Source organism: Buceros rhinoceros, unplaced genomic scaffold (assembly GCF_000710305.1).
Source record: "Buceros rhinoceros silvestris isolate BGI_N320 unplaced genomic scaffold, ASM71030v1 scaffold35833, whole genome shotgun sequence".
Lineage (NCBI taxonomy): Eukaryota > Metazoa > Chordata > Aves > Bucerotiformes > Bucerotidae > Buceros > Buceros rhinoceros.
In genome coordinates this window covers 16,224-26,645 of record NW_010403686.1, presented here as the reverse complement: position 1 = coordinate 26,645, position 10,422 = coordinate 16,224, and the positions used below count along the sequence as shown (strand labels likewise).

Sequence of the window (10,422 nt, the reverse complement as noted above, 5' to 3'; positions counted from 1 at the left end):
TCTAAAGTGTTGGGGTAGTTTGGAGACCTTTACATTTCTTTAGAGAGCTGGGTGAAGAGCTGAAATGTGTTCATCTAAGATCGAACGGAAGACATTTAGTTGTTTGATGTAATTTATAGATGGGGGGAAGAACATACAAGTGACTTGTAATGGAGTTACCTAAACCTTACCACACTGTGTAAGGTATACCCTGGACTCTTCTCTTTGTGGCATCTTTGACCTTTTAAAAGAAATGAGATGTTGTGCAAAAATGCAACTTGTAATCCTTATGACTGCGTTCTGCTGCTGCAGACAGGGAAACATACTGAGAAAATTACCACTTTTATTTTCATAAATAGTAGTTGCATTCATTAGACTAATGAAAAATAAATGATGTCTGAAAGTGCCCATATGTTAGGGGAAATGGTTATAAACTGTATTAGTTACTGAGTAAAATGTACTTGCTGTTAGTTTTTCTCTGTAATCTAGGTTAGATAAGTACGGAAGTAATTGAAAAAGTAATAACATTGTCTAATATGTAGTAATCCCCCTAAGATTCCTGTAACAATGGATCTAGAGAGGCAAAATTACCATTTGAGATGTTAGTAAACGTTCTCCAAAATCTCAAGAATTTAATCTTTGTAAGTGTTATTGGGTGTGTACCCTCTTGTCTCTTATTATGGTGAAATAGTTCAAACCCTGTTTTCTGTCATTTACAAAAAAGTTTAGTAGAAAGAATTACTCCAAAATCTAGTGACTGAGGTGCAGGTACTATTGTTTATGACTTGTCTTTTAACAGCTGTATTGGAGAGCTACCAAGTTTTCTGTGATACCCCTTTCTTTATCAAGATTCAGTAGGAGTTTTCATTGTGTGCTTTATATTCTCAATAGGTTATATCTAAAACTTTCACAGTATATGTTTAGACGGTTATTGTCAGTTATATTTACGGTTATTTAGATGGTTATTGTCAGTTTTCCTCCGCAAGTATGAAAAGTATATGTCAGGCTTTGATCATGGTTTCTTATTTTGTAACTGGACACTGAGTAAGTTGTGTATTTAGGACAACATAAGGAGTTGCAGGAGAACAAGGAAGACTACTGTGTGGGCTGGAATGCTGATGTCTTTTTTTACTCTTTTTCAGGTTGTCACGGAGTAAAATGGATGGTAGCTTTGATTGTGATTGTGGTGAGCTGGAGCCACCTGATCATTAACAGAAGGCGTCTTTTGTAAATCAAGAGCTGCCAGTTTCCCGTTTAACTAGACTATAAACAAAGGAGAGAAAGAAAGGAAGAAGGAAAATAAAAGATTGTGCTTACCAGCACCATAGAATGACGCTGCTCAGGACCAGTCCAACACTGAATGTATCTGCACTGTGAGGAGGAGGATGTTAATAGAAGCCTATTATGTGCATATTTATTCACACTTTTGTTAAATGTTAATCAGTTTAGCACAGTAGAGCTGGGTGCATAGTATGTCATTTCATTCCGTTTGAGTTTCTTGTGAGTTTCTTTAATGTCTGCAGAAATGCTGCACCTTTCTTGAACTATGAATGCTGCAATCTTTCTATCTTTTGCTCAGTTTGAGTTCTAGAGCTTACGGGCTCTAAATTCAAGGGGACACAACAGGCCTGGCTGGCTCATAATGAAATGAGAGTGTCAAGAAACCATCTTGCAGTCAAAGCCAAGTGTTTCTTCTCCCTTTCTGTAAGACCTTTCCTTCAGATACCAGTGGAAGTGTCTCTGCGTGTTTACAGAAGCTTAGTAGTTTGAGGAAAAGAAAACGTAAAGAATTGAAAAATGGCAGAAAAATTTGAAAGTCTCATGAACATTCATGGTTTTGATCTGGGCTCTCGGTATATGGACTTAAAACCACTGGGCTGTGGTGGAAATGGCTTAGTTTTTTCTGCTGTCGATAATGACTGTGACAAAAGAGTGGCTGTCAAGAAAATTGTCCTTACAGATCCCCAGAGTGTTAAACATGCTCTACGTGAGATCAAAATTATTAGAAGACTTGACCACGATAACATTGTCAAAGTATTTGAAATTCTTGGTCCTAGTGGAAGCCAGTTAACAGATGACGTGGGCTCCCTTACAGAATTGAACTGTGTTTACATTGTCCAGGAATACATGGAGACAGATCTGGCTAATCTGCTAGAGCAAGGCCCTTTACTGGAAGATCATGCCAGACTTTTCATGTACCAGCTGCTACGTGGGCTCAAGTATATTCACTCTGCAAACGTTCTGCATAGAGATCTCAAACCAGCTAATCTTTTCATTAATACTGAAGACTTGGTGCTGAAGATTGGTGACTTTGGTCTTGCACGAATCATGGATCCTCATTATTCCCACAAGGTATGTGAAGAGTGGGAATATTTAGATGATTCACTGACAACTGTGCCCTCTTGAAATAGCATCTTTCCCCCTTTTGCAGAGGTAATAGTTAGGGATCATACAGTAGAACCGGAATGCTTGCAAACAGAATGAAACAGATCTGTGGATGGCATGTTTTGTCTCAGATGAGACTACTGCAAGCATAAAATAAAATTTAATTTTTTATTAGATGTGTTCAGAAAAGCAGATCTTTAACAGTGGATGCAGAACCTGAGATTAAGCGCAACATTTAGAGGGTTTACTACAGAAGCCTTAGATGAGTTTATAAGTGGTGCATTCATAGTGTGCAGGTGCAGCTACTTGCTGGGATTTGTTTAGATCCTGTCCTCCTGGTATAGATGATGTTTCACAAGAAAGTTCATTATCATCTCTGCATTTATTTGGCATCTGGGAATAAGAAAGTTACGCTGCAGTACCTCATTTGACTTATAAATAGTGTCGTACTTCTATAAGGTTGCCATTCACTCATAAAGATATTGCTGTTCCGTTTTAAAAGGTAGAAAGGCTTTGTAGGAAGCGTGTGGTAATATCCCTAGGGCCCTGAGACCAAAAATCTCATGATAGTGTATTAAAAAAAAAGCAGCAAGTAATTAAAAAAAAGGTACCTCTTAAATCTAAGTTTCTTTTTTATTCTTCTAAATTAATTTCATTAGGGCCATCTTTCTGAAGGATTGGTTACTAAATGGTACCGATCGCCCCGTCTTTTGCTTTCTCCTAACAACTACACTAAAGCCATTGACATGTGGGCTGCAGGTTGCATCTTTGCTGAAATGCTGACTGGGAAGACCCTCTTTGCAGGTGGGTGGAATAAAAAGTGTGTATGTATTCCTAGAAGGAATGGTTTCCATTTTTACTGGTATGTGTTTATCTAATATCACAATTTAATTTATTACACATATATGATAAATCTGTCTGTAATTAGCTTAAGTTAAATTTACTGGATGCCTAAGAAGTGTTCTAAATATATATATTCTAGTGAATTGATATATCCAGGGAGATTTTTAGGCTTACGAATGCCCTGAGTTTCATATTCGTAAAGGTTTTTTTGGATGTAGTCAACCTACTCACTTCTCACTTTATATTTTAAATTATGAAAGAGTAGCCCTTTTTTTTCCCCAATTTTTTTGTCATCTTCAGGCTGTTTTGACCTGAACTTTGTTCCAGTGATATAGGGAGGTCTCTAAGATTTAAAATTTAGTGTGGCATTCTAACGGGACCCTAAATAGAAATATGTAACTTCCAGATGCTTCTGGTAAAGTAGGAATCAATGCTCTGGTCCCATTGGGTGCACCTACATTAGTGCTTTGGTTAGGGTCAGGAGCAAATCTTGGAAGCAGATCTCTTGATGGCCATCCGTACCACACCGCTGATCTAGCTCAGTGCACACACCGGAGTCTTTTTAGATAAAACAAAGCCATCATTTGCACTGCAGGAGATCAGCCAGCGTGCTCCACCTGCTGCTAGGCATTCAGTCCGTGGGAGATGGTGAGCTAGTCTGGAGGAAAACCCTGAAATGCTTATTTTCTGCGCACCCTGGGGCCTCCTCAGCAGCAGCTGTCTCATGCAGGCTTGCTCTTGGATTTGCTCCTGTTGGTCTAAATTACTGGAATAATACAGATAAAACCTCTAAGAACTGAGGTAGCATTTCAGAGATTACATTCCTTTAGATATTTGTGGACTAAAAGCACAGCTCTGCAGTAATTCTTAGCTTTGTACGCCAAGGTAATGAAATCGAGAGCTTTTTCCCACTAAGTGCTATTAATGAGGTATTGTCACTTTGAAATCATTATTTTATAGAAATCAGACATTAATTTAAAGTGAAGAGACATTTCTTAACTTGCAATGAGTTGCTAACTCTGAGTTACTATTGGAGCAACGTCCCCAGTGTATAAACTGCTTGGCTGATAAGAGATTATTAGGTTTCCACTGTGTCAGGCAATTCTACTGGAAAATAGTGAAATAGTAGGAGAAGGTCTGCCGGTGTCAGCATTCAGCATAGACTGACTGCAACCGCTAGCATGCTAGCTTTTTTCTTGTTGCGTGGCATTGACATTTACCAAAAGTTTTTATTGGTCTAAGAGCTGTGCAGACTTAAGAGTTTGTTTGTTGGGGTTTTTTTAAACTTAGGATTTTGGTTACTAAGACTAAGTTTGTAGTCTCATTTACGTGCCCGAATTGCATTGCATAGATACCTAGCAAAATATTTTAGATATGGATCTGTATTTCTGGAAATTCAGCACTGCCACAGTTTTCCCATCTAAAGAACAGCAGCCTTCTTAATGTCATGCATTTGGAAAGGGAAAGTGGTTAGAGATATGGCACTTAGCCTGTCCTGAGACTTGGAATAAAATTATTTTGCAAGTTGTTTGGAGGTCTTGATTTGTTTAATTTGCAACCTCCTGTCTGCTTCTGAACCATCCCTAAGGAATCCTGATGTCTGGAAAGCTGATAGGAATGGGAAGAAGAATGCAGATGAAAATTGCAGAATACTTGGGATGAGGGAGGGAAGGGGAGCTGAGTCAGAGGAATTCCGTAGCTGTTCCAAAAAACTTATTTAATTCTTTCTTCTAAATGAGTATTTTTAAATGTTCATTCCACTTACAGTGGAAAGAAAGCTGATTAATTTTAAGGATGGAAATAATAATTCAGTAGAATCTGTTTTCCAGCAAATTTCAGACAGTATGACATCCAGCAGATGATACATTAAGTATTTGTAGTAGGCTGAAGTAGGAGGACAAAACAGCTTTTTCAATCCAGCAAAGAAGTTAATATGAGGCCGTGCTGATTCACTTGGGGAACGTAGGTCTCGGTCACATTTTCTGTGGTGACTTTGCCTCAGCTTTTCTTTAACTCACATGACAGATGTGTAGTAGGATGTCCGGCGCAGACTGCCATCCAGCTTGCTGAGGTGAACTGGCAGCACGTAGATTTCAAGATGGTACGATCTCTTTCTGGCCCCGCTTATTTTTGTATTTAATGTCGCATGCGTCTGTATCGCTGATTGCCCAGAGCTGCTTTGCGAAGGAGGAAAACACTATATAGTCTCATCTGCTCGCTGAATCTCTAGGGCGCTGCATGCTTCTTAGAAACACAGGTAGACAAGCTGTGTTTCTGGGTACACTGATACTGAGTATAGATGCTGTTCCTTATTCAAAATCCAGCTGCTGTCTAGGCCCTTATGGCTCTAACCCAGGGAAAGTTCAGGTAGTGCTAAAAGTGTCATAACATTTCAATCATAATAGAAAATTTTCTTTTAACAAGATTACACTGCTTACCTGGCAGGTGATTTTTGTCTTGCACCTGACGGTAATACAGGATTTCAGAGTAGAGTATTAATACAAATGGTTGTGGCCTGTAAGATCTCCTGCTGAGCTAAACCACTACTGCTTTGATTAATGTGGGGTGTGCAATTCAAAACGAGGTCAAATAGTGAATTAATTAGGTGAATTGGTTGAAAGAGGAGGATTGCAGTATACAGTGTATAACAAAAAGACACTTTTGCTATAGAGTACCTCATCCACAGTGAAAGCATCCTTGCAAAAGCTTATGGTTAGGTCACTTTATCTGTGTGTAGCAGCTCTGTAATTCTTCAAACGCTACAGCATTTTGAGCTCCTCAGATTTGGTACCATTCAAATTCAGAAGTTCAGCCTTTCCTCTGTTCTAAGAGAGAAGTCTTCTATTTAAAATAGCCACTCGGAGGACAAAATTTTGACTTGCCTTTCGTATACAGGGATCAGAAGTGTTTGAAGTTGAAATGGCAGCTTGTATTTTCTCTTGGTGCTTAGGTGCACATGAACTTGAACAGATGCAGTTGATTCTAGAATCAATTCCTGTTGTACATGAGGAGGACCGTCAGGAGCTTCTCAATGTAATTCCAGTTTACATTAGAAACGATATGACTGAGCCACACAAACCTTTAACTCAGTTGCTTCCAGGCATCAGTCCTGAAGGTAAGTAATTCAGAAAAAATACTTCCTGTATTTTGAATCATAAGATAATAAGCAACTTTACAGTGCATGCGTGTGATTGCTAAAAGCAAGTTTTAGTTAGAAAAATCTGTGCATTCTCCAAAGAAGGATTGTCTTCTGCTGTAATAAATAAAAATTTTTTAAAAATTGCTTACATGATAGCTACTTGGTCATCTTTGGAGTGGAATGGTGAATCACTGATGGACCTTTTTCCACCGGAATTGCTCTCCTTTGAGACACCGGCCTTCTAAATGTAGGGGAACATTGGAATGGGGTCAGTACTGCCCAGCTGTCCTTCAGGTGTCTTGACATGGAAGTGCCCCAGCCAGACTGACAGCAGTGTTTCCCGATAGCTTTGGTGGATACTGATCCAGCTGGAAGTGTTCTGTCTCAGTACTTTCTCTTGCTTTAAGTTAAATTGTTGATCTCAGATTTGACCTCTACTCTTGTAGCTTTCCTGTGGCTGCAGAATGCATATTTGCTTACTTCACTTTAAAGCAAATGCACTCTTCTACAGCACAGCACTGCTCCTTCATCTGAAATTATAGATGTCCAAAGTGTCATTTTTCTTCTGCTTAATGATAACGTCTTCTCTGCAGCACTGGACTTTCTGGAGCAAATTTTGACGTTTAGTCCCATGGATCGATTGACAGCAGAAGAAGCTTTGTCCCATCCTTACATGAGCATTTATTCCTTTCCAACGGATGAGCCTATTTCAAGTCATCCTTTTCACATTGAAGATGAGGTTGATGATATTCTGCTGATGGATGAAAGTCACAGCCATATTTATAATTGGGAAAGGTAAATTTATAACATAATTGAATAGTTGTGTGCTTGAAGTAGTGCTGCTTCATGGGCATCGTTTCCTTTTCTGTTCGTTTCTTCTTCTTAGGCTGACTTGTGAATAAACTTTAGCCTTAACAGGCAGTGCGATGTCATTGGGTTTATAATTCATTAGGCTGACTTGGATATATTGATGCACTCGGGACTCTAGAACTTCAAGTTAATCTCTCCATTACATTATTTTCCCAAAAGTATTTATTTAAAAAAGAAACTTTAAGAGTACGATTGCCTTGTCCAGTGCTCAGCACCTGTAATAGTAACGAGATTGACAGTAGTCATTTCAGGTCAGTTAAACACTTGTTAAGGAAGAGTTCTGTAAGTGGAGCTAGCTTTTGTTTGTAATTCAGAACTTAAAGTCTTTCAGATGTGCGTATGAGGATTGCTCTATACCAGATTAAATTAAAAACCTGGAAGAGAGGTACCCAGTAGGACTGAGGAGAAACTTTATGTTGAATTGTCTTTATTCTGTAAGAGAATGTCTAACTGTAACTGTCTCTGTTTTGGGAGCTCGAATACTGTCTGTTAGCTGCTAACTCTTAGGAAATTGTTTTACAGATACCATGAAAGTCAGTTCTCAGACCATGACTGGCCTATTCATAATAACTACGAAGCTGATGAAGTTCAGCGTGATCCAAGGGCTCTTTCTGATGTTACTGACGAGGAAGAAGTTCAAGTAGATCCTCGCAAATACTTGGATGGAGATCGTGAGAAGTATCTGGAGGATCCTGCCTTTGACACCCACTTCTCTACTGAGCCTTGCTGGCAGTATTCAGATCACCATGAAAACAAGTATTGTGATCTGGAATGTAGTCACACTTGTAATTACAAAATGAGGTCATCTTCATACCTAGATAATTTAGTTTGGCGAGACAGCGAAGTTAACCATTACTATGAGCCCAAGCTTATCATAGATCTTTCAAACTGGAAGGAACAGAGCAAAGAAAAGTCCGATAAGAAAGGCAAGTCTAAATGTGAAAAGAATGGGTTGGTGAAAGCTCAGATAGCGCTTGAGGAAGCATCACAGCAACTTGTTGAAAAAGAAAGGGAGAAGAATCAAGGATTTGACTTTGATTCATTTATAGCAGAAACCATCCAGCTTAGTTTACAACACGAGTCTACTGATGTTGATAAATTAAATGACTTGAATAGCTCAGTGTCACAAATCGAGTTGAAAGGATTAATATCAAAGTCAGTAAGCAGAGAGAAGCAGGAGAAAGGAATGGCTAACTTGGCGCAGTTAGAAGCTCTGTACCAAACTTCTTGGGACAGTCAGTTTGTCAGTAGTGGGGAGGAGTGCTTCCTCATAGACCAGTTCTGTTGCGAAGTAAGGAAAGATGAACAAGTTGAAAAAGAAAATACTTATACCAGTTATTTGGACAAATTTTTTAGTAAGAAAGAAGATGCTGAAATGCTAGAACCTGAGCCAGTAGAAGAGGGGAAGCTTGGGGAGAAGGAGAGAGAAGAGAGCTTTCTCAGTAACAGTGGGGAGCTCCTCTTCAACAAGCAGCTTGAGGCCATAGGTATTCCCCAGTTCCACAGCCCCGTTGGTTCGCCACTGAAATCGATACAGGCCACGTTAACGCCTTCTGCTATGAAATCGTCACCCCAAATTCCCCACAAAACGTACAGCAGCATTCTGAAACATCTAAACTAAAACACTCAGCAGACATTTCTTTTCTATTCATGAGATGTGTTTGTCTTTTTTTATTCCTAGTGTAAGTAATTTTTTTACTTGAATCAGACGGTGTAATTTTGGTATGGATTTCATTAGTTTTCTGTTTACCATTGTTTTTACAATCCAGAATTTCTTTCTACACATGAGTTAGTTTTGTTTTTAAACTGGCATGTCGTTTGCACACAAAATTAAAGAATAGAGCAAAATAATGCAAAATGCAGGAGGTAACAAAAAATGCACTAAAGCAAGTAAAAAACCCATTCTCTCAGTAAAACAGTGTCCATGTTTTGCAGAAAAAGAACCTTGCCTTGAAATTTACACAGTGAGACTGTACATAATTGCATGAGAATACCTATTTTTCCCAAACATTTTTTCATTCATGCGTATTTTAGAGTTTTTCATACTGTACACATTTCTTAGACACATGATACCAGCAGCAACTGAAACGAATGCAGAATTTGGTACGCATGTGTTATCTACCTCAAGGTAACAGCAGTATGTGGCAAAACATTAACCACCCATAGTGCTTCTCATTATGCACTTCTATTTAGCCAGCATTATTGTAGTCGCTATTCTTATTGAAAACCCATTCAATATTTATAAATGTTCTGGTATGCATTTATAGTGAAGTGTTAATATGCAGCACTTTTATTTATTTTAGCAAATAAGTATATTTCTGTAATTATAGAAAGTCAATTTTTGAGTTACTTCTCAGATAAAAGTTTTCGTTTAGCACTATGGTTTTACTGCCTACATAGCTGGATATATATTAACATCGGCTTATTCTGAGGCTACCCAATACATTTTTTTATTTTTATTTTTTAGTTTTTCATTTCAAGTAAAGCACTCACTGTGTATAGGAACTTGTAATTGGAGGTGCTTGATCTCTACAAAAAAATTAGGAATTGCTTTATTATCAAATGCTCCTAGAAGTCTTAATTGTGTTCATTTTTAAAATTTTGTAATGTTAGTTGTGTGCATGGAAATAATTAAGGTACAACATTACTGTAGGTTAAAGTTCTATATGGTGAGACATTTTGTTTTTATTGTATGTTTTTACTGAATGATTCCTGTCCCGCTCCCAACCCCCCTCAAAGGCAAGCATGAATTAAAATTAGGTTAAATATAGCATGTAGCATCTCGGTCTTCTGAAAATTTGTTTTACCTTCTGATTTTTTGGAATACTGGATGTATCATTGGCTCCCCTGTTGAAAATGAGAAACAAATAAAAACATGGCCAGCAAAAATGACTGTTGGTTTTGATGCTTTGGACGGTGGAAGATAAAGAGGTGCTCCTGAGCTGCCGCTGGCTGCATCGTGAGGGCAGACCTGCTGCCCTAGGACCAGGTGCTCGAGGACGAGTGAGAAGTTGTCTTGCATCTGCTCCTGGGGATGCAGTGCCCTGGAAGGACACTCCAGAAGTAAACTTCTGTGTAAGAAAATCTGGTGTGATGGTCTGGTAGGAAAGCGTAAGTGTACGGTAGCGTCAGTAACTCTTTTTGTTGGAGGTAGAGTTGACTTACGAAGTGTAAGGGAGGGTTCTTGTTATACCAGCTTTTAAGAT

General features: G+C 38.6%; 1 protein-coding gene across 1 annotated transcript; it reads left to right on the top strand.

Moving 5' to 3' along the window:
- Positions 1 to 1,124: 1,124 nt before the first annotated feature.
- On the top strand, positions 1,125 to 10,105 carry MAPK6 (mitogen-activated protein kinase 6). Its single transcript, XM_010133110.1, has 5 exons — positions 1,125 to 2,331; positions 3,024 to 3,168; positions 6,158 to 6,322; positions 6,940 to 7,141; positions 7,739 to 10,105. The coding sequence occupies exons 1-5, from the start codon at positions 1,777 to 1,779 to the stop codon at positions 8,835 to 8,837; spliced, it is 2,166 nt and encodes a 721-aa protein (XP_010131412.1). The 5' UTR covers positions 1,125 to 1,776; the 3' UTR covers positions 8,838 to 10,105.
- Positions 10,106 to 10,422: the final 317 nt, after the last annotated feature.

Bases quoted from the DNA above. Each gene is read 5' to 3' on its own strand.
- MAPK6 (XM_010133110.1), top strand. From the start codon at position 1,777: ATGGCAGAAAAATTTGAAAGTCTCATGAACATTCATGGTTTTGATCTG. The intron at 3,169-6,157 runs GTGGGTGGAATA...CTTGGTGCTTAG, and splicing joins TGGGAAGACCCTCTTTGCAG to GTGCACATGAACTTGAACAG. The intron at 6,323-6,939 runs GTAAGTAATTCA...TCTTCTCTGCAG, and splicing joins TCCAGGCATCAGTCCTGAAG to CACTGGACTTTCTGGAGCAA.